Genomic DNA, 25,050 nt, shown 5'->3' on the forward strand with positions numbered 1-25,050 from the left:
TATTACATCTTCTATTCCATACTTTTTTTCTACACAATGTAGCAGTGCTGATAAATACATACAAAACTCTTGAAATTTCACTGCTTCCACCACAGTAGAAACACATCCCACGCTCCATTCCAATACACTTGAAACATTTCATAGTCTACAATCACGTCGTCCCAGTTTCCTTAATGACTTTTATCATTTTGGTTTTCATCAATTATTTTATTTCATTATAGAATTATTTTAAAATAAGTTATGTGCTAAAATAAATCTAAATTGAATCCAGAATGTCAGAGCAAATTCTAAATTCAAGGCACAAGAGGAGCACGGTTGCTTCCTTATTATAAATGAGGGAAAAAAATCTGTCCATATCTGCTTGGGATCAAAATGGTACCAAGTATTCAGTGTTTTGCTAAGATTGTTTAACGTTCATATATCAATATTTATTTACTGACCACAATACAGAAAAGGCCCTTCCAGCCCTTTGAGCCACGCTGTCCAGCAATTCCCCGGATTTAATCCCAGCCTAATCATGGGACAATTTACAATGACCAATTAACCACCTTTGGACTGTGGAGGAAACCCACACGGTCACGGGAAGAACATACAAATTCCTTACAGGCAGTAGCGGGAATTGAACCCAAGTCATTGTTAAAAGTGCCACCATGATGCCCAAAGCAGTGAATCTGTGAACCACGAAGCAAAGTGATCCCAAATATTTCACAGCTTGCTTCAAATATTGGGAAGTATTTTGTTTTAAGACCATGAAATATCACATGAGCCTAGAGTGACAGAACGTAACGAGTAACCTGCAGTCCTTCCATTTTAAAATCTCTTTTTTCCCCCCGCATGAGTGTTTATTTGAGACTTTATGAGTTGTGGAATTACACTGGTTAAAGCTGTCTACAATTCTGCTGTCTTGACACTGTTTCTCTCCCCTGAGATGCTGCCTGGCCTGCTGAGTACTTCAAGCATTATCTGTCTGAATATTTAATTTTAACTTTGCAGGTGCTAAGACTCAAGAATCAATTCGGTGAGAAATCCCCCTGAGTGACAGGACAACACCAGCCTCTGCCACTGTGTTCCATCTGTCATCTCCTGGGTGAAGGTAGCCTCACCTCCCTCAGCCATCAACCTGAAACTGACTTGTGCTAAATGTGTGTGTGTGTGTGTGTGGGGAGGGATAGGCAGTTACAGTTCCCCTTAGCTGAATCAACCTGTTTGCAAACATGACATTAACATGTTTGTTTGATTATTTATTTGTTTATTATTGAGATATAGCTTAGAATATGTCCTTCCGGCCCTTTGAGCCATGCCACCCAGCAATCGCCCGATTTAATTCTTCCCTAATCACGAGACAATTTACAATGACCGAACCCACACGGTCACGGGGAGAATATACAAGCTCCTTACAGGCGGCAGTGGGAATTGAACCTGGATCGCCTGTACTGTGAAGCGTTGTGCTAACCACTACGCTATGGTGCCGGCCCACGAAATGCTGAATTCGGAGTTGCTCCTATAGTCCCAGCTCTCAGGTCCTCAACAACTTGCTAAGTGTCACCAGTAATGGGCACATTACAGCTGCCACACCAAAAGCTTTCACCTGTGTGTCACAGTGTTTAAAATCGAACTTTGAATTTAGTAATTACTATAGCTCTGTTTATAAACGCAGTCAGCACAAACTGAAGAGTTATTTTTCCTATCCCAGAGAAGTGGAAGGTAAATCATTTTGTGAACTGCATGGCGTCCGACACAAGTCAGGAGAAAAGATGGGACAATATGTTGACAGGATTGGGTGGTGGGTGCTTCTTTGGTTAAGCAAAAATTATTCTGGATGAATCACTCTCTCTCCTTGTTATCAGCTCTCCTGGTCTATCCTGTGCGGCCAATGAAAAGCAAACAGACTCTCTAATGCAAGAAAGGGATTAGGTTTGACTGTTGGTGAAACAGCTTGGTTTAAATTATTAAATCAAAAAGCTTATGGTGAGGGAAGAGCATGTTTCTAGAACTGCTGTGAGCATCATTGTTCAGCAGGTTGGAGCCACATACCGGACAATAATCCTCACTTCCTGGGGAGCTCTGGACAATCTGAAGAATGGGCAACAGGACACCCTGGGGAGACGACATCAACATCCTGGCTGAGCACCAGGGTTTCTCTTTAATTATTGATCCAGGATTATCGACAGCAATGGTCTGAAAGCCGAGGAACAGCTGTCACCTGCAAAGGTCGAGCTCCCTTTCAGCTATCATATTTTTCACTTCTGAAAAGTTGCTCAGGATTTGCAAGTCCAAGGCTGTTCCACCAATGTCAATAATTCCAGCTTCTGAACGGTGTTAGCCCACACCTTTCCTACTAGTTGGTGTAGTTTAGGGAGTGGGCTTTCACCCTGACTTAACCGAGGGAGGACAACTCATCGGGACCACAGGAGAGCATTCTGACTTGCTATGGAACCTCCAACGCACAGGATCACAAGGGACTGCAAAGGGTTGCAATCTCAGGCAGTTCCATTGAGGATATCTACAAGAGTGGTGCCCTAAGAAGGTGCCATCCATCACTAAGGAGCTTCACCATCTTGGACATGTTCTCTGCATTACTACCATCAGGGAGAAGGTGCGGAAGCTAGAATATACTCGGCATTTCTAGCATAGCTTCACAACCATCAGGCTGTATAATGTTTGCATACCTGACCTCTACATAAACATGCTAAGGTTGTCTCAACCCAACACCGCAGTGCCTAACTTAGCCATGTCATTGGACTGGAGCCCTGTCAGATAGATAGATAGTGTTACTACAGAACACAGCAAACTTTGTTACTGGCTCAGTTTGCTCAGCTTCTGGCTCACACTGGGTTAAAGACCATGTGACCCACAGCCCCCTTGAAGTGTGCGTGAACTCAGTAATCACACTGGCACCCAGTCAAAGCCCAGACCTTCTCTGTCCTCACTTCACTTTCCACAGGCACACACGTGCTCTGGCAATGTACGTCCCTGCTTGCATCGGGCAGTCTCACGGATCACGAGTTGGATCAGTCGATCCTGGTTTTGTCTCTGAGATAAACTCTCAAGGCAACAGGAAGAACTGGACTTTCTCCAGCAGACAGTGGACCAGAAAGGAACAGATAAAGTAACAGGACTTCGACACTTAAATTGAGAAAGCAGATGGGAGGGAACACCACCACCCAATGTTCTCCTCCGAGTGACACGGTTCCCATAAAATAGCCATTCCTTCAGTATCATTGACTCCGAGTCCCGGACCTCTCAAACTGTAGCGTCAGCACACAAACTGCAGCAGTCCATGAGGGCAGCCCCGCTGGTCGGGCAGAGTTACTGGGGGCTGGGGGCGCCCTAGTTCCAAAGACAAGTGTAAAAGAGAAATGCCTGAAAAGGTGCCAATTCAAACTCCAGGTCCGTGTTACAAAGTTTTCACAAAGCATCGGGGTCTCACCCGATGGGCGGCCGCACCACCACATCGGGAAGGGGGCCAGCAGACCGACCACCCCAGCACATCAAGCAAAGTAAAGGGCCACCACCACGTATATCACCCACCCGATGGAAACAAAGACCCCAAAGAGCAGGCTGAACAACACCAACATCCGCGCCTTCCTCGAGGTGATCTCTGCGTGATCGTGGTCACCTCTGAGAATTGCCATCCGTGTCTGCAGGGGAAAGACAAGAAGACATTTAAAAAAAAATTGGGCTCAACGATTGTGCAGGACACTTTAACTGACAATTGAGATGAGGGCAATAGAGAAATAATGCATGAATTCTGAGCAGTCTCATTTTGGTTCAGTTCCAGAGCCCAGTCCAGTTCCAATCTGGTTCCATAAGACACAAGAGCAGAATTAGGCCATTCGGTCCATCCAGTCTGCTCCACAGTTGATTTAACACTAGTTCAGTCCAGGTCCTGAATACAGATTCGGTCCAGTCCAGGGCTCAGTTTCTATTAGTTCACAGCTCCTGAACCAGTTTTTGTCCAGGCCAGAGTCTGAACTAATTCCAGACCAGTCTAAGAGTCCCGATGGACTTTTCATTGAAACAGCTCTGAATCGGTTCCAGTCCTGTCCATTGGAGGCCCTAAGAAGACAGAGACGGGCTGGTGGAACGGGTGGGTAAGTGACAGATGAACTTTAGTACTGAGAAATGTAAAATGTCTCCTCTTGGTAGGAAGAAAGGGGCATTTTAAACTTGTAGGTTAAAAAGGTACAGGGACAGCGGAATTTTTTGGGTATAAACGCACACTTCATTGAAAAGGTTAAGGCAAGTTGAAACTGCACTTAATAAAATAACAGTTGTATCCTGAGCTTTATAAATAGAGACGAAGAGCAAGGAAGTCTTGATGAACACTGGTTTGATCATATCTGGAACATGGTGCCCCTTTCCAGGGTCCACACTGAAGGGAACAGGCAAAGGTTTTGGAGAGGCTTTTGTCACGTAATTCCATGGATCATGGACTTCCTCTCTGTACTGTCACCTTGCCAAAAGCTTCGTGCTAGCATCAGTTTACATGTAATTAACACCCATGTTGCTTCAGGTGACCAATTAGGAGCTATTTGAAGGATCCAATGATCTAGAATCTCCATAAGTTTCCATAAATTACAAAGCCAGTTATGAAAGATCAATACCTCGTGTGAGAAGATGATGGCCAGGATTCCTGACAAAAGGCAACAGAAGACAGTGACGAGAACCGACTCCACCATGTAGTCCTTCGGAGGCCTCCTTTGATCCTGGGCTGATTGGAATCCGGGCAATGGATAGTTATACTGGAAGGAAAAAAAGAAAACAGCTAGTGACAGACATAAAATTGTACTGATTGCATCTTTCCTACCCCTTTTCTTCCTCCATTCCCACCACACCCTGACATTTCTACGCTCTTCCAATTCCGGCATACGGTACAGTTTCACTGCGTGGTCACCACTCACAGAGGGTGTGTCTTAGCCCTAAGCCCGAGGAATCTCTCAGCTCTCCCTACATGCTTGCGCTGGAGAATAACAACTCCCTTAGACAGGAGCATCAAGGAGACATGGCTGGTGGCAGCTAACTCTAAATTCAACTGAAGCAATGGTACAATAACTATCTCTAACAAGAGGCTTTACAGTGACAGTTGTCCCCATCAACTTTCAAGTGATAATTTAATTTAACAGATTAAATACATGATCCACATATATACACATACAAGCCCACATGTCCACGTGCACACACACATATATCACATGACCCACCTTAAAAGAACAAAGTTACATAACAGCAAAACCTGTATATATTAAGAACTTATACACTCTAGTACCATAGCACATCAGTTCATGAACTTGCAGTCTACTTTTATTCAAGAACTTATACACACACACGTTTATATATACATACAATAATAAATTTAAGTTTTGTTAATCTCTCTATAATATAAAATCTATCACCATTCATATTCCATGTTACGTGAGTTCTTAGTTAACTTTTAAAAAATAATTTCTGAAATAGAATTGAATTTAGTGCTACATTTGAAAAATAACATGAGGCCTTGTAAAGGACAGTTGGCATAGATTTGTTAGAAGGACCAGCAAGCTTCCAAATTAAGATGCTTCTGAAGACACAAGAATTTTAAAAAGTAGAGACTGCCTTTTCAAAATTCAAAAAAGTTCAAAGTAATATTTATTATCAGAGAACCTACTGTACATGTCACTATGTACAATCCTGAGATTATTTTTCCTGCGGGAACACTCAGCAAATCTATAGAATAGTAACTGCAAACAGGATAAATGGAAGAGCAAGAGCATAGAAGACAACAACTGTGCAAATGCAAACATAAATAAATAGCAATAAATAACAAGAGCATGAAACAAGATAAAGAATCCTTAAAGTGAGATCGTTGGTTGCGGGAACATCTCAATAGATCAGTGCAATTATCCTCTTTTGTTCAAGAGCCTGATGATTGAGGGGTAGTAACTGTTCTTGAACCTGGTGGTCCGAGTCCTGAGGCTCTTGTACCTTCTACCTCATGGCAGCAGCGAGAAAAGAGGACGACCCGGGGGGTGAGGATCTTTGATGATGGATGCTGCTTTCCTACAACAAGCCTTTTGTTGGAATAGAAATGTATGAAGAGATATTTCAATAGTCAGTGATGCATACTACTGTTTCTGGGAAGTGGGTTGAAAAGCTGAGAAATCATTTAAGTCATTTCACAGAAGGTCCCTTTGAGAGATTTTGAGAGTCAACTATTTCATTGGAATTAGATGAAAAATTGCAGTTATTAGATTTAAATCGCCAGCAAAAGATCTAAGGAAGAATTTTATTTTCATTTTTAAGTTTGCCTGTAGATATCTCACCTATCACTGAACAATCTTGTGTCACTGTTCATCACAACACTGATCATTAGTTGGTTGTGTAACTCTCGGTTCGGCTAGCGGCTTAATCTAAGGGATGATAGCCCCCGGCCCAGCCAAACATAAGAAATCTCATTTGGGTGGATGCTGCGTGATGTGTCCCCTGTTACAAATGAGCACCACAGAAATAACAAACAGTACACAATATGCGATTAAACGATTGAGCTTTATAATTCTTAATTTGACTATCTGGTTAGTAAAGAAACAAAAAAAAAGGAAAAGGGCCCATTCTCATGAAACAGTCTAACTTGCAACGTTGGAGCTCACTGATAAGGCCGTTCGTCCACCATCGACTCCTCCGATCGTCACTGACCTTCGGACCCTCGATCTGAGTCCACTCCATCCGGTGGTCTACCAACTCTCTCCATTCACGTCTTCTCTTCTCATCTCTCCCCGGCAAAAGACCGCGAGTTCCCTGCTCCCAGACGCACAAGAACAACATTCCGCTCGCTCATTGGCTAACATGCCCCGTTATCTCTAGTCATAACCCAAACATTGCTGCTACAGAGAAACCATTACCTCAGCAGTGGAACATTACAGAGAAGCCATTATATTAGCAGTGAAACCTCATGGCGTGTTAAACTCACCCCCCACCAAATTTAGTCATGTCCTCATGATGTTGAGATAATTCGCCAACCCTCCCTGCAAAACACAAAGTCCAATCCAGGTTCACATGGCAGTGACATAGCCCCCAACACAGTAGGGGTCACACTCTATTCCCCTGGTGCTATATAGGCCAGCTTATCCAGCGATCTCCTAATTCTCTGAGACCTCTGCAACCCCTCACCTAACTCTTCAGGTTCAGACACTACTGGGGATACTTCCGGTCTACCTGGCAAGGCCTCCCCCGGACTATCACTCGTGCTCACCTGCAACTCGGAGCCCTCTGTCCTGTGGCCAAACCCCGCTTCATCCCCTCCAGAGTCCTGCTGCAACCCAGGCTGCCCATAAATAGCCCACCCCCCCCCCCACCATTTCACCTGACTCAGCAGGAGAAGAGCCAGGAGTTTCTTCCTCAGTCAATGGGGAGTTAGCAAAAGGTGGCGTATACCACGCATCCAGATCCTCATCCTCAGAATCCGTATCCCTCTCGGGGCGGGAGCCAGCCTAACCTCACTTGCTGTGGGCCCTGTATTCGCCCCATGTTTCTGCAGAGTCCTCTTACTAGGTGTAGGCTTCAGGTCAGGCTCTGGGTCAACCTGAACCTCTTGTCCCAGGGGCAACAGGTGTTCTGATGGAGAATCTTGACAGGCCCATTCCCCTCCTCTGGTTTCACCTGGAAAACTGGTAGGTTTGGCATCTGATTCTCCACCACATAGGGCGTAGCCGCCCAGCGGTCAGCCAACTTATGATTTCCAGGTAGCCCCAAATTCCTTATGAGGACTCTGTCTCCCGGCAGGAGTTGGGAGAACCTCACCTTTTGATCATACCTCCTCTTATTTCCTTGATTCTGCTTGGCAGCCATGACCCCAGCTAATTCATAAGCCCTTTTCAGCTCTCTCCTCATGTCAGACACATACTTCAGATAAGCCTTCGAGGGTAAGTCACCTTTGTCAGTCCCAAAACAAAGGTCAATTGGCAACCTCGCCTCACACTAAACATCAGATAGTATGGCAAGTATCTAGTAGCTTCATTTTGTGTACAGTTGTAACTGTGAACCAGATGCCCACTTGCTCTTCTTGCTGATCTCCAGGGTCCCGAGCATGTCTAGCAAGGTCCGATTAAACCTCTCTGGCTGGGGATCACCCTGAGTGTGATATGGCGTGGTCCTCGACTTCTCAACTCCCAAGCATGCCTAGTAACTCATGGATGAGTCTGCTCTTGAAATCCTGTCCCTGATCACTCTGAAACTGCCTGGGAAGGCCATAATAGATTAAGTACTTCTTCCATTAGACTTTTGCCACTGTAGACGCCCTCTGGTCCTTGTAGGAAAAGCCTGAGCATATCTGGTGTAGTGGTCAGTGATGACTAAGACATTCGCCGTGTTGCTGGCATCGGGTTCTATTGACAGGGAGTCCAAACACACCAGGTCCAGAGACCCCGCACTCTGCAAGTGGGACAAAGGAGCTGCCCACGTAGGCAGTGTCTTCCACCGAATGCATCGAATGCACGACTCGCAGTATTCTTCGACCTCTGATTTCATCCAGGGCCAGTAAAACTGGTCTCCGAGCAATCCATAGGTCTTTTCCATCCCCAAATGTCCCGCATTATCATGAAGAGACTTCAACGCAATCCTCTGACACTTCTCGGGCAGAACCAGCTGGCAACGCCAAGGTCCGGGGGTGACGTGACCCGGTATATTTGCAAAGTCCTCCAAATTTACGATGGTCAGTATAGAGGTGATGGGCCAAGGGGCCTGTTTCACTGCTGTACAACTTTATGACTCTACTTGGTACCAACAAGTTAGTTAGTGATGTTCTTTGATTTCTTTTCCCCATGGATCACTTGCATTTTGTTTTCTGGCATTTTCCACTTACTACATCTACAAAGCTACTGCTTTGAAAAGCAGGGTGAATGAAAAACACTGATGTTCCAAGTTCAGTCCTGCTGAAGGGTCTCAGCCCAAAACGTCAACTGTTTCTTCATTTCCATTGATACTGCCTGATCCACTGAATCTCTTCAGCATTTTGTGTGTGATGCTCTAGATTTCCAGCATCTGCAGATTCTCTAGTATTAATGTTCAAAGTAACTTTATTATCAGAGTACATAAGCGTCACTACATACAACCCTGAGATTCATTTTTTTGTGGGCATACACAATAAATCCATTAACCCTAATAGAATCAATGAAAGACCACACAAACAGAGTGGACAACCAGTGTGCAAAAGACAACGAACTGTGCAAATACAAAAAGAAAGAATAATGTTAAGTAAATAAGCAATAAATACTGAAAACATGAGGTGAAGAGTCCTTGAAAGTGAGTTCAAAGGTTGTGGGAACAGTTCAGCGATGAGGCGAGTGAAGTTATCCTCTCTGGTTCAAGAGCCTGATGGATGAGGGGTAGTAACTGTTCCTGAACCTGATGATGTGAGTCCTGAGGCTCCTGTACCTACTTCCTGATGGCAGCAATGAGATGAGAGTATCTCCTGAGCGGTGGGGGTCCAAATTGTCTAAAGTTTCCCCTTTGACCTGCTTCATTGTCTTAACCTCGGCCCTGTTTGCTACACCTTACTTCAGTATTCAGGGAGTCACTTCCTGTTTTCCCACACTCTCTTTAAGTCACTGTAACAATAGACAGCCACAGTAGATACCTGTCCTTATTGAGAGTGTGCTGTATTGTATCTTATGCTTGTGCTGCGGAGTATCACATGACTGATTTAGTTTAAGAACATCAAAGACAAATTGTGGAGCTCCACTTTCAGCTGAGGCAGAGTGCTATGATAGTTCAACTTAATGTGGTACAGTTTTGTTAGAAATCCACTGACCTTAAAAGAAACAGTTGTGCTAACAGCCAGTGGTGCTTGGACCACAAAACTGACAGTACACCCATATTACCACACACACATCCCCTGCTCCCTCTCCCCTTTCAAGTACCTTCTTAAATACAACCTTTTCATTCAGCTTCCAGGCAGCTTCTCTGGTATGTGGCCCAATATCAGGTTGATTATTGGTTTTGTGAACTTGTCTAAAGAATATTGAAGGTGCTCCATAACATGTAGATTGTTGTTGTCTAGAATTCCATTTCCAGATTGGAACTCCATCCCACATAAACCTGGAGCTGATACTAACAGAATGGTACAGAGTGCTACAAAAACAGAACATGTTGGAAAACTCAGTTTTTAAAAAAAAAATAGCTTTATTTGTCACACGCAGATCAAAACACACAGTGAAATGTGTCATCCTGTGTCAATGACCAACACAGTCAGAGGATTGTACTGGGGACAGTCCGCAAGAGTCACCAGGCTTCTAGTGCCAACATAGCATGCTCACAATTCACGAACTCTTAACCGTACGTCCTTGGACTGTGGGAGGAAACCGGAGCACCTGGAGGAAACCCGTGCAGTCAAGGGGAGAACGTACAAACTCCTTAGCAGACATCCCACCCTTTAAAAACTCATTTCAGGGAGGTAGCATCATCAATTTGCGAGAGACTCCGGAACTTCCGGGAGAGGTGGGATGTCTGCAATAGAGTAGCTCCTTAGCAGCTAGCCAGCTAGTTTAAATAACGTTAGCTATGCTAATGAACAAATGATACCTGTTAATCTCACCTCAACATGTCTTTTACAGTCTTAACCCACCATGGGCAATAGAAAAGTCACTGTTGCAAACAGTGCAGCGAGCAACACTGTCATTATTTTTGACCCCTATTAGGCAGGGGTAGACCTTAGGGTAGTCTGGGGTAACGTACATTTTATATTTTCTTTTTTTGGAACACTCTCCCATGGCACACGCGCGCGCGCTCTCTCTCTCTCTCACACACACACACACACACACGCTCTCTCTCTCTCTCCGTGCGCTCTCTTGCTCTCTCTCTCTCTCTCTCTCTTGCGCTCAAAAAATTGATTTCTGGGATATTGTACATAATTTGCGGGCGTCAGGGAACCATTATTAATATGCGGGAGAGGTGGGATGTCTGCCTTACAGACAGCAGTAGGAATCAAACCCCAATCAATGATCACTGACAGTGTAAAAGGATTGTATTAACTACTACGCTACCCACACAGCTTTCTGTATTAGAGCTCTACCTGAGAGTTGTGTTTGATGGGAGGTTTAATTAAAATACAACTGAAGGAGGAGAAAGAGCAAACGCCATTTTGTACATGTTATGTGGTTTTCAGTTCTGTGGTGCATGTTGTCCTGACATGCGACTGCAAATTAGAATAAGCCTTGTAAGGAAAGAGTTAAAGTTGATTCCTCCTTGGTATATGTTAATATGTGTAACACTAAATGGAAATTTGTTAAACAAAATGGTGTAATCTGAGTTGTGGGAACGTTTTGAGAAAACATACAACAGCAGTGTTTTAAGAACTGTGTGTGAATACCAGTCTACAGCCGTGAGATTAGACAATAGTGAGAAACATGCTCGGTTGGAAAATACTAAGGTAAAATTTATGTTACATTTTTGAAGGGATCTTGAAGGGTATAAAAAGATAAAAAGGGGCAATTTCTTTGTATAAGTGGGAATCCTCTCTTAGGCTGCGTCACAACTAGTGCTAAGAGCTGGAAGTAGAGACAGTGATATTGAGAGAGGGAGAGAGACTGGAAAAGTTGTCCAACAGTTGAGGTTCACCTTGACAATATATTGTGTAGCATGGTTTCATGATTGATGAGTAAGTCTTATTTCGTCTCTTTTACTATTTTATTAATCACTTTTCTTTCTTTCAATGTTTTATTCTTTATATAATTCTAAGAAAGTAATTTCTTATAACCTTTAACACATGTACAGTGCATCTTTTGCTTGTGGATGCCTCTTGCTGCTGAGTTAGAAAAGAGCAAGGAACATGTTTTAAAATATTCTCATTACAGGTGTCCGTCGTGCTCTTGCCAGGTTGGTACAGCCAAGCCTTCTCCTAAATATTCCCTGTGTCCTGATGTATGGGTGTGGAAGCGCAGATGATAACCTCCTCCTCTAATGCCCTATGTCTTGTGAGTCAATTTAAAAGCAGCAACGTTCTGGGATCACTTTACTGAACCCAGATAGAATCCCTACAGGCAAAAGGATTCAGTTAATCATTATGCTAATGCAGTAATCTAAGAGTCCTGTCTTTAGTTCCCTTCTAGCTGATAAAATCGGCACTGAATTCTCCAATTGTTCTGAACTCAACCAGCACAGGATGCAGAGTTTCAAACACACATACATCTAAATGAACAAGGTCTATTAAATATAAGAGCTTCTCCGTCAACACATTCAATCTATCAAAGAGTGCCAGTGTAAAGAGAAACTTTTAAGATCCACAGTTAAAATTTTAGGCCCATTTTACAGCCACATTTGTGCCATCAATATTGTGTTCAGAACGAAGATCTGAGCAAAGGTGATCAGGCTGAAACATTAACCCCATTTCTCTCCACAATGATCATTCCTACTCTGCTGTCTTTACCTTCATGTGTTTTCATCTCAAATTTCCATGATCCGCAGAATTTTGTTGAGTACTTTTCAAATGTAAAGCAGAGGGAATGCAGCAAATAAGCAGTGCACAGCCAGACTCAGTAATCTGATAATTGATCTGATAAGCAGTTTGCTGGGAAGATCAATTAAAATGTGATCAAAAGGAGGGAGAGAGCAAATGGGATTTTGTACAACATGTTCCTATGCTTTGCACCATACTATTTAAAACCAGTGCAGGTGTAAGTTCAATTATATACTTAAAGAAAATTGAAAAAGGTCGTACAGCACAGAACAGGGCCTTTCAGTCCTACAGTTCCATGCCGACTTTTTTTGCCCATCTACACTGATTCCATCTGCCTGTGTCAGATCTGCATCCTTTTACACATTGCCTACTTAACTGCCTGTCTAAATGTAATAATTGTACCTGATTCCATCAAGTCCTTCCAGTTATCAAACACATTCTCTATAAAAAAAACCTTACCCCCATTAAAACTCCTTTCTTTCATTTTAAACCTATGCCCTCTTGATTTTGATGCCTCTAATATGAGAAAACAATTCTGACTATATTGCTTATGCTCCTTATGATTTTATTTCTCTACTCTGGGTAGCAGCGTGGAGATACAGTTCTACCAAAGGTGGTGTAAGACACTCCTTCCCTCCGCTAGGGCAAGGTGTCGCACCTGCTTAGCCCCCAGTCAAGGTCAAGTGAAGTCATGGGACCGGGTGGTGGATGGTCGTATGAGCAGCTGGTGCACATCACAAGTCCTGGTTATGCGACCACTGACACCAGGCAGGCAATCTCTGAGGAGTATTGATAATGGCTGGGGTCACCCGTCTTGTAAGGGCCCTTGTCCTGAAGAAGGCAATGGCAAACTATTTCTGTATAAAATTTACCAAGAGCAATCCTAGTCACGGAAAGATCATGATCGCCCACATCATACAACACGGCACATAACAAGCAAACCAGGTCACCCCTTAACCTCCTTTGTTCCAGGGAAAAACAAGCACAGCCTTTAATGCTATTGATGCCCTCTTAGGTGTAAATTTCTTTTTTTTTGGCGTGTGCCTGCATGCCTGCAAGTCTGTGCGTCTGCGTCTGCATGCGTGCACGTCTGTGCGTCTGCGTGCGTCCATGATGATGTTTTTTTCATGGCTTTTACAAGGCGCGGAGTGAGAGAGAGACTGTGTGGCCACCACTCCTCACACAGACATTTTAACAGTATTTTTCCCTTTATTTTACGAGGTCAAATTGCGATCTCGACACTCAACCCGGCACGGATGGAATGCATACTCCAGAGTGAACCCGACTGGTTTCGAACCTGGGAACCTCCGCTCCCGGGTCCGGCGCTGGTGTCATTGCACCACCAGCCGGCCCTTAAGTGTGAATTTCAATGGTCAAAGAGCAAGATGCTTTTTTTTTGAACATTATAACCATGAAGCATGTAAGGGAAACAAGTCCATCTAGTGCCCTTCATGGTCTCAGTGCCAACATGTTTTATTTGGAATGCAGGTGTTTGGGCGTATTCTGGAGTTATGGAAATACCCATTTCAAAAGCAACCAGTCTTCAGATCTGAATGTGGATTGTAGATTGAATTTGAAATACAGCTCTGAACAATGGTCTTCCTGGAGCTGCAGACTGGGGTTAACTGCAGACCAGGAAATACCCAATGACCCGAAATGCAATAAACACCCAAATAAAGATTTTTATATCTACCAGCTGTGTCTCTCCAGTGGCTTCATTCACAGTCTCAACACAGGCACCATTGTAAGGAAACACAGCAACCAAATATCACCTCACAATCTCTCACAGACAGATAGTGGATTTTGGTGATGTTGGATGAGGAATAATTGCCGTAAAAAATGAATGAAAGATCACCAATGTTCTTCTTCGTGGGACACAGCCATAGAGTTGTATAGTAGCAGGCCCTTTGACCCTTCATGTCTCTGCCAACCATCATGCCTATCTTTATTCGTTCCACATGCCTCTGTTGCTTGATCAGCCAACTACCTGTCCTGATGACTCAAGTGCTGTTACAGGTCCTGCCTCCACCATCTCCCCTGACAATTCACTACAGATACCAACTACCACTGGTGGGAAAAATAAACAACTCACGTTGCCTTTAAACCTTCTCCTCTCACCGTAAGTTCATGGCCTCCAGAATTTAACAACCCTACACTGGAAAAGACTGTAGCTACCCCCCTATAAATGCCTCTCATATTTGTATATACCTCTATCATGACACCTCCCTCACTCCCGGGAAAAAAGACCCAACCTATTCAGTGTCTCCTTAACTCAGGTCCTCTAGTTCAGGCAGCATTTTTATGAAACTTTTCAGATTCAGATCCATTTATTTGTGCATCAAAACACATAGCGAAATGTGGTGTTTAAGTTAACAACCAACGAAACCCAAGGATAAAGTGTGGGGCCAGCCCATAAGTGTTGCTACACATTCTGGCACCAACGTAACTTGCTCAGTGGAACGTGCAGAACACAGCAAACACCAGCAGCAAAATAAAAGCTGTTCCTCCCTCACAATCCCATACAGTCCTCCTGCCCCAGGACAGGCTGCCCTGTGCCTCCGGCCTCCAGTGGACTCGCAGACATTGGGCTTCGATTTCCTCAGCGGACTTGCAGACGCAGGGCTCTGGCCATCGGCCCCCAACCTCCGATCGACCTCCAGGCTTTCCTGCATCTACTCCAGCTCAGTCACATCCTTCCTCTGGTGTGGTGACCAGAACTTCACACAATCCTGTAAGTGTGGCCTTACCAACTCTTTGTACGACTAGAGCATGATGTCACAAATCTTACTCCTGGTGCCTCAACTAACGAAGGCAGAGAACACTTGCCTTTCTCACCACCGTGAGCTGCCATTTCAGGGAACTGTGTACTTGTAAGCACTAGCCACAAACCTACCTAGCATTTGTCTAAATGGGTCTCAATTTAACACCTCGGTGGGCAGACAGCACCCTCCCTCACTCCTGCACGGATCTCACAGCCACCCCAATACCTGCAGATTGGGCATGAAACAGTCACCTCAACTCTGAGTGACACTGAAGAAGAAGAAATCGGGAACACCCCAGAAATCGCTATACATTGACATCCCATATTCAATAGGATAAGGAGCACGTTAACAATTGTTGTTTCAGAGAGTTTCTTTGCCCTTCTGCTAAAGTACAATTGAATGTCTGAGTACAAGGAAACCAGGGGAGATCAAATCCCACGAGGGAACAGCAGCTGAACGACAGGCAGGAATTGTGGCCGCAGGCTTTACAAATATCGCTAATCGACTGGTCACAATATCTCAATGACAGAAACTAAAGCGCATATATAATCTAGTTTTCTGAAAAGAGAGTTATCAAAAATTGGATTTTGTTCCCTTTATTGAGTACTGATAGCCAGCTCCTGCCGATTCCGCGCCCCCCCCCCCCCGCCGCCATTGGGATCTTGTTGAAATTAGTCAATGACTCACACCTCATAGGCATAATGATAAGGAGTCACTACTTACAATTGAGAAAGGGTAGTTTCCGGGTAGGGCTTGCTGGTTCTGATAAAAGACTTGATCCTGTGCTCCTGGCTGGTACATGACAGGCAATTGTCCCGTGAAAGGTGTCTCGTAGAAAGGGTAGAGCAGGTGGACTGCCTTTGGATCTGGTGGAGAATATGGAGGAGGCTCTCCAGCAAAGGCTCTGTTTATATATCCCAGGGAGTCTGTACCTTGCTCCACTTCACTGGTATCCTTTGGTTGAGCAGGAAAGTCAACAACACGATGGTGCCCACCAGAGCTTGCCTGGCCCTGGGTGAAAGGAGGCTCCTCAGTGAGTTCACCGGAGGGGCTGGCCAAGGCCACAAGCTGTGATGGTTCTCCAGAATCATTTCCCTCCTGGTTCCCATTGCCTCGTGATCCCATCTGTCTTTCGGTTCTATTTTCTCCCCCTGCTGCACCTGAAGAAACACAAAATATAAATAACAGAAAAAAAACTTGCATTTATATGGTATCTTCCACCATATCCACATTGGCGAATCAAATTGTTCTGTCTTTCCTGATTGGGATTGTTATTTTATTTCTAATTACTGGATCTCATTGCACAATTGTAAGCTCACAGCTATTGTCAATGACTTATTATCGCATTATTAAGCAATTAGCCTTTGGCATTAGGTTGACAATTTTATAATCACTTGTGTATTCATCTAGTCATTAGAAGCACTTGTTTGAAGTTGAAGGAATTTCAATCAATATTTGAATCAGTCTTTCGCTAGGATGCTGAGAAGTACTGTCTTTTCACCCTGGCTCCTTGCGTACTGTAACATGTTGGTAATTAATAAAATCACCTTCAACTACAACTACACCGGAATTATCTATCTGTCTAGCTTGAGAAAACGGGGAAAACTCTTCAGCGAGGGCAGAATATACATACTGTCAAAATGCATAGTCCCTATTGTGAAGTTTGCCCACTTTTGAGTAAGATGGAATAAATCTGACTATCTTGCACATTTCCAACTTTAAATAAAAGATTTCAATATTCAAAAGATGGTTCAATGTTAACTAGGGATCGAGGCTGTCTCCAAACATGAGTGCTATAAATTTATACATTGTCGACTCTGATAATTAACCATCTCAAATCTCTGATTCTATGGTGTTAATACCTCCATCACTTCACCGTAATGCACTTTCAGCATCTGTTCACAGAACTTGGATACTGGTGGACACCTATTGTCCGTCCCTAATCACCTCTCTCTGAGAAGTCAATTAAGATTCAACCACCTTAGTGGGTCTGGAGTCAGCTGCAGACTGGACAGGTGAGGACAGCAGACCGCGTCTTTACATTTACCCCAATGTCAAAGCTAATCCCACAGGCAATTTTAAAGATGTAGATCTAAGAGAAGAAATGTTTCCAGTTTTACAGATCTAGTTGTAATGGAACTTTTAGTTAAAGCCAAATAATGATGCAAGTCACTGAATTAGAGAGCGTGTCTTGTGAGGAAAGGTTGGGTGAACGAGGGCTTTTCTCCTTGGAGCGAGGGAGGATGAGAGGAGACTTGATAGAGGTGCATGAGATGATAAGTGGCATAGATAGAGAGGATAGGCAGCCCCTTTTCCCCAGGTTGGTAATGGCTAATGTGGGAGGACATACTTTTAAGGTGATTGGAGGGGGGATATCAGAGGGGTGATATCTGTGGGATTTCACACAAAGTGGTAAGTTCACGGAGGTGCTGGGGGTGGGGGTTGGTGGTAGAGGCCGGTACATCAGGGAGATTGAAAAGACTCCTAGATAAACACGTGGATGAAAACGCTGAGGAGTTATGTGAGGGGAAGGATTAGATTGAAATTGGAGTAGGTTAAAAAGTCAGCATAACATCATGGGTTGTACTGTTCCATTTTATGTTCACTTATTCTCACACAGAGGGACTTGAGTCACTTCACACATCACAAGCTTCTACACAAACAGAGTTTATGTGTAAGTATTGAAATAAATGAAATCCAATATTTTCCACCTGGTCACATACAGATTATTTTAAGTTCGGACAGAAGATTCAGCAGCAATGGAGATCATGAACTGGTGTAAAACTCTTGATATTAGACTGACCAGTGTTCTCCAGTGCTTTAGATTTTTATGTCAACTGAAGTCCCTGGAAGGTGGAAGATCTGTACACCAGGCCCCAATCTATAACTCCACCCTTTACCCCCCACTCCACTTTACAGTTACCCAGAGGTAAGATCACCCCCACTATCTTCCAGTTGACACTAAGTGTTTAAGAGTGTAACTATACAATGGAGAGGCAAGGAACGGCCAATGCTGGGATCCAGAGCAAAGAATGAACGAAGTGCTGGAGGAACTCACTGAGTCAGGCAGCATCTGGCGAGACAAGGAAATGGTCAGCTTTTTAGACCTTACAGCCTTAAAGAAGCCACTCTATTGAACACCCCTCACCTGATAAATGGAGTGAAGTACTGCCATTACTTGATGCAGCACTCCTGATATTGAAAAAAGGATCAAATTGTCCAACTGAACTGTAAACAACCTGAGCAGAGATTGTTTGAGAGAACTTCCACATCAGCAAGAAATATGCTAGCCTCCTGTCAAAGTACCTTGAACCTTTCAAGAATTCAGTCACAGCTGGGTCCAATCTTCACAAATTTTTTTAACTTAGAAAGGCCAAGGTTGGGATCAGTGAATTTATGGCGCAAAGAAAATCAATCAATCTATTATCCACATGGGTATTCTCCCACGTTATTTCATCACACCCGTCTACAACTCCTCCTGCTCTCCTTATGTGTCAGTCAGCCCTTCTCTCGCTCTGTTTGCTACAAGTACTCCCCGTGGAAGCACACTCCACTCTCATTGTAAAGCTGTGTCTCATGAATAGATAGCTGTGTTGCTCTGTTTCACGTGATGCTTAATTTCAGGACAAGCGGTTTCCCCGATTAGTCAAAGTTTCATGGAAGTATTTAAAAAGATTAAAAAAAAAGGCAAACTGATTTTAACCGAGTAACAAATTTTGTATTTAAATGAAATACAGAATGAATGAGAACACTACCAATACCTCTATGGTACTGTAATACTGTAAATTAGTTCCTCATATTTATCGATGCAGGAATTGATCCAGCGTTTGCTGCCGTGTTATTTTGATTGACTGCAATTGAACAAAATCAGCGCAAATGCCTAGTGCAGATAATAGACTGCCTTCTTACAAGCTTTTCACGGATTGCATCCTCCAAGTTTTCATTTTCTTTCGACACGCAAGATGTCGGTGCCACTGCCTTAAGCTGCCACTACTGAAAGCGTGCGACAGCTTACTGGTAGTTCGAAAGCAAAGGAATTCGATTAAAACCATTATTATTAACACTTTTTTCGAAGTAAGTTGTGGTAAACAATCACTGCAAACAATGAAGAAGCAAGCGAAGGCAAAGTGAATTCGCAGGATGTGCCCGGCTGGTGCGCTGCAAAATGGACACACTTGGAGTTGGAGCCGTGCTGGTTGGAGTGAACAATTCAGAGGGGAGAAGTCGGGGCAGTGGAGTTCTGATGCCCACCAACTAACGCAGGAACGAGGGTGGACTGCTCTAAGTGCTGAGCCGATTTGGAAAGGTTGAGAATGGGTTCTTCAGCTGAGAAATCCAGGTCTGAAGCGAATCGCAGGGCGGCACTGTCAAGGCCTGGAGCGACTCACCAGTCCGGGTCCTAATGCGAGGGACAATCCGCTATTTCAACAATCTAAACACCGGCCCAGATAGACTGAAAAGGCAGGGTGCTGAGAATCAGTTAAGGTTGTGTGGCTTTGGAGGCCAAGTCAATTTGGAGTGGTCGAAGACGGCTTCTTCGGCATTTAGGCTCCGAGCGATTTGACGGCAGCGGGGCCCAGGACCCAGTGCGGGTTTAGACAATTTAAACGGCGGCCCAGATAGTCGGGGGGCTTGCCTCTCTGCGATGGTACAGCTGTGAGACTGGCCCTGGCTGCTGTGCTTAGTGTCTACGAACTTTGTAGCAACTTCCCCCACTAATTTGATGAACTGAACACTGAGGCTTTGGGCCTACTCCAGGGGATTTGGATCTATGGTTCAGTTTGGTTTGGAATGTGTTGTTGCTCACTTCTATTGTTTATATGAGTTGTTTTGTTTTTTCCTTTCTCTGTGGGCACTGTGGGGGTGGGGTATTGATCTTATTTTTTTAATTGAGATCCTTGCTTTGCGACTAACTGTAAGCAAGCAAATCTCAAGGTGGTATAATTCATACATTCTTTGATAATAAACGAACTTTGAAATTCTTCATAGTTCCTAACTTGCTGAAGTAGTGAAATCATTTCATTTTCACTCCTTGTCATTTCTGGCATCTCCAGGCCGGAATGCTTGAAACCGCAAAGAGCAAACAATTATGAATTGGCTTACTGCTCATTTCTTGCCAAAGGTCACTGCTTTTTGAACACAAACACACACAACTGATTCTATTTAAAAACTGTTCGCTCTCAGGCACAGTACCTAACAAGGGCACATGACTGACACTAGTTGGAAACAATCTCCTGCCCCAAATAAGTGTCCCAGATAAATAAAGGGAATCCCATTTTATTTTCTCAATTAGTTTTTGTTCTTTATGAGTTCTTTACGAGGTGTGTGGGCACGTGGCCAAGTGGTTAAGGTATTGGACTAGCAACCTGAAGGTCGTGAGTTCGAGCCCCAGCTGAGGGAATGTGTTGTGTCCTTGAGCAAGGCACTTAATCACACATTGCTCTGCGACGACACTGGTGCCAAGCTGTATGGGTCCTAATGCCCTTCCCTTGGACAACATTGGTGTTGTGGAGAGGGGAGCCTTGCAGCATGGGCAACTGCTGGTCTTCCATACAACCTTGCCCAGGCCTGCACCCTGGAGAGTGAAGACTTTCCAGGCGCAGATCCATGGTCTCGCAAGACTAACGGATGCCTTTACTTGTCCCAAGCAGGCAGCTGCCAATGACCCAATTAACCAGAATCCACTAAGAATTCTAAGAATGTTAGTTAAGATTTACAAAATAATCAGAAGACAATAAAATCATTGCACATGAAAGACATTCTTCCAAACCCCTGGAGATCTCTAGTTATCTCTGATCTGGGTGCTCACTCTTCACCTTTATGTAATTTTCCTTTCCTAAACCTCTCCATCTCTCTGACACTATTTTAAAAATAGCCTCTTTGACCAGACTTTTGATCCTAATCTCTCTCTCTTTGGTTCAGCGTCGGCAATGTCTTTGGAAGTTTTACTACAGTGTGTATACAGAAGTCACTGCTGTTAATTATTATCTATTTAAACCTCGAAGTCTCCTACTAGCTCCAGAATCATGGCTCTAAAACAGAGAGATTAGCGTCTGTTCCAGCTTTGACTGCACTTTGAGCTCACTGCTCTGGGCAGGAATCTCTGGTTCTCAGCCAGGTAGTCAGACAGACTTTTTCCACACAGGTGGACCCAGAATGTTATTGCCTCCTCGCTGGCATATCTGGCACCTGGAGTTACAGTCCTGAGATAAGAAATCAGCAATCAGCATTCAGGACAGAGGTGGGGAGAAAATCACTCAGTGGGAAATTTGTGTACTCTTCACTCCAGAGGGTTACTTGGAAGTGGACTTCTTTCAACTTACGTATTGGCTTGAAATCACATCAATGAGCACGAAGTGTTGGAGGAACTCAGCGGGTCAGGCAGCATCTATGGTCAGGAATAAATAGTCAATGTTTCGGGTCAAGACCCTTCATCAGGACTGGTGAAGGGTCCCGGCCTGATCTGTTGACTGTTTATTCCTCTCCATTGATGGTGCCTGGCCTGCTGAGTTCCTCCAGCACTTTGTGTGTGTTGCTCTGGATTTCCAGCATCTGTAGAACCCCTTGTGTTTATAAAACATGTCAATGGCTGGGTCAGAATCTAGGAACACCATAACCAAGAGTATGGTGGGAGGATCATTAGTAAAGAGGCAGCAATGATCCATGCAGGACACCCCGGGGTGGCAACAGACAGTTTTGCAGGAACATCTAAATCACAAGAATGATTCTGTAATAATTGACCAAGGTGTAGAAAAGATTGAGGTAAGGTTGAACAAGCCCACTGATGTCCCAAGTTGGAGATTACAAGAGTCATAAATCAGCAGTTACGGCCTGAGTTTAGACAAAGGCAACAAAGTAAATGTAAGCTCCTTTATAATAATGCCAACACCACGAATCCACAATGACCGATATTCTCGCTTCTCTCCTCCCTATTCCAGTCAGGACAACAAATACCTTCTCCACACCTGTCTGCTTGGGAAGGTCTCAGTCAGACATCCAGAAGCACAATTTCATCACCTTGCAGATACTTCAACCCTGCCAGTCTGCACCATGTCTACCCTCCACAAGGAAACAGCTCGAATCACAACTCCTTCCTCATTCCCGAGTGTCTACAACCTCCTGTCCAATGGAATCTTGAACACTGACAGACCTTGCCTGGAACTGAACTCAGAGCCTCACAGCCCTGTCAAATGATAATCCTCCTCTTGCCTTGAATATTTTTATCAGCAGCTTTGACAATGGTGCTAGCTTAGTCTGTTCCACCCTTTGGTAATTCAAAAGGAATTCTACTAAATCCACAACATCCCATTTTAACTCCCAATCACCACTTGATAATCCCATAAATTTACAAGGATGTTGCCTGGATTGGGGAGCATGCCTTATGAGAATAGGTTGAGTGAACTCGGCCTTTTCCCCTTGGAGCGACGGAGGATGAGAGGTGACCTGATAGAGGTGTACAAGATAATGACAGGCATTGATCGTGTGGATAGTCAGAGGCTTTTTCCCAGGGCTGAAATGGCTTGCACGAGAGGGCATAGTTTTAAGGTGCTTGGAAGTAGGTACAGAGGAGATGTCAGGGGTAAGTTTTTTTACGCAGAGAGTGGCGTGGCTAGTGCATGGAATGGGTTGCCAGTGACAGTGGTAGAGGCGGAAACAATAAGGTGTTTTAAGAGACTCCTGGATGGCTACATGGAGTTTAGAAAAAAAGGGCTATGGGTAAAGCCTAGGTAGTTCTAAGGTCGGGACATGTTCAGCACAGCTTTGTGGGCTAAAGAGCCTGTATTGTGCTGTAGGTTTTCTATGTTTCTACCCTTCTCCCTCTGCGTGTTCAAAACTTCCTCTCCTTCAACTGACTTTCTTCACTGTCAAGATTCAAGACTGTTTATTGTCATTCAATACACCAGTGTAAATGAGAACGAAATAGTTGTTACTCTTGATCCAAAGCAGCACAGAAGGCAAAATAAGCATAAAGAACAAAAACAAAAACACAATAAATGTAAATATTAAAGCAATCCTATAACTGTTCTATACATAGACGGATTGTATGTACATAAAGTAACGCTAGGTGACGGTGGGTCACTTTCAACATCCACCCTCTAATCTTCTACATCGGGCCCCCTAAGCAAACAGCCCACTCAAAAACACGAGAAAGTCTGCAGATGTTGTAAGTCCAAAGCAACGCAACGCAAACACACACACACACACACACACACACACACACACACACACACACACACACACACACACACACACACACACACACACACACACACACACACACACACACACACACACACCATGCTGGAGGAACTCAGCAGGTCAGTAGGAAGGGTCTCGGCCCGAAACGCCGGCTGGTTTCTCTTTTCCATAGATGCTGCTTTGACCTGCTGTGGCCCATATTGAAGATCAGTTTCCAATTTTTAGCTGAACAGCAGGCACGTTGTCAACCGGACGGCAAAATGGCCCAGCCAGCATGACGTGTGGTAGCAGTGTTAGAACGGACAGACACAAGGATTAGAAAGGCGGGGGGGGGGGATATGAACGAAACGCAGACAAATGAGACTATCCCAGTTTAGGCAACTTGGTCGGCAGGAACGAGTTGGGCCGAAGGGTCTGCTTTCGAGCTCTATGGCGTATCGGCTTATCTCCTGGAAAAAGAAGCGAATTCGGATTCCAGCCCCCCCCCCTCCCTCAAAAACAAATACAATCCCAGCCCTCTACTTTTCCCCCATTGAACAGCGGTCAGTCTCGGAGGGAGACTGGAGCGTGGTTTAGGGTCGTAGTTCTCGCAAGTGGAACAAAGCTTCTGTCATGTTGCCGAAGTTAACTTTATTTATGAAAAAAAAACAATGATTTGTTAATAAAGAACCCAGTTCCAGGTTTTAGCTGTCTCCTGTCCAGAAATGAACAGTTAATGTTCCCCACCTTAAACAAATATCATCGCTTAGATTCCCAAATGTTCCTGCCCTTCCCAGACACAACATGGAAAAGATTACGGATACGAAATCCCGATAAGTGACTTCACCGAGCTACGTACAAACTCGCAAAATGCAACAGAACTGAATCGTCAACGGGAACTGCAGATATTCGCCAGGTTCCAGCCAATCAATTCGAGTAAAAAAACTCTCAAGCTCGAATATACCTGGTTCCATGCCTGCCGCTGCCCCTCTCCGCCTCGTCTCTCGATCCTGCGCTGCTGTGAATGTTACTGGCGCTGTCAGAGGTGGGATTAATAAGTCACCGGCTCCGTGTTTACTGACTGGTGTGCAAACAGGTGAAGTCCAGTACTACCTCTCCACGGGAGGACAGCGTGCAGAGGCCGAGGGGCCGGCGGCTACAGTTGGGGAAGGCGATGTCTGGTACCGCTCACCGCTGGCCCGCCTCGCCCCACCACACACGCAAACTCGAAAAGAATCATTTACTGCTCTCCAGCAGATAAGGCGCAGTATCTAAACACTCCGAAAGCGTGCCCCTTGGAGCCGGCTGTTAACATTTAAAACAAAACCTATTTTATTGCACTTTCTTTGACCGTGTAAGGTGCAAACTGCGTGCCACTTTTCCTACAATCAATAAAACACTAAAAATATCTTTGAAGATGAACAACTTAAAGAAGAAATTCGATTTCACTGTTTGTAAATGCGGAAGGGAACTATCGCAGGATTTAATTGCAATGGCATTCTGGTGTGGAAACACGTGTTTCAATAGCACTGTTCACAAACATTCTGGCCTCAAAGCACTTCTCAATGACCTATCACGGGCACTCTAGGAATAGGGATCCCCTGGTCCTCACCTACCACCCCACCAGCCTCAGGGTCCAACATATAATTCTCCGTAACTTCCGCCACCTCCATGGGGATCCCA

General features: G+C 44.4%; 1 protein-coding gene across 1 annotated transcript; it reads right to left on the reverse strand.

Moving 5' to 3' along the window:
• Positions 1-24,827, reverse strand: LOC134359632 (proline rich transmembrane protein 1B). The gene is made up of 4 exons (XM_063073130.1): positions 24,332-24,827; positions 15,913-16,349; positions 4,608-4,745; positions 1-3,641 (listed from the first exon to the last, which is right to left on the reverse strand). Exons 1-4 carry the CDS (start codon positions 24,339-24,341, stop codon positions 3,492-3,494), a joined length of 735 nt encoding a protein of 244 aa, XP_062929200.1. The 5' UTR covers positions 24,342-24,827; the 3' UTR covers positions 1-3,491.
• Between the last annotated feature and the right edge of the window lie 223 nt (positions 24,828-25,050).

Source organism: Mobula hypostoma, chromosome 21, assembly GCF_963921235.1.
Source record: "Mobula hypostoma chromosome 21, sMobHyp1.1, whole genome shotgun sequence".
Classification (NCBI taxonomy): domain Eukaryota; kingdom Metazoa; phylum Chordata; class Chondrichthyes; order Myliobatiformes; family Myliobatidae; genus Mobula; species Mobula hypostoma.

Excerpts from the sequence above, each read along its gene's own strand:
- LOC134359632 (XM_063073130.1), bottom strand. Across the intron at positions 4,746-15,912 it reads GAAACTACCCTTTCTCAATT|TATAACTATCCATTGCCCGG; the intron begins GTAAGTAGTGAC and ends TTTTCCTTCCAG. Across the intron at positions 3,642-4,607 it reads CCATCATCTTCTCACACGAG|ACACGGATGGCAATTCTCAG; the intron begins GTATTGATCTTT and ends TTTCCCCTGCAG.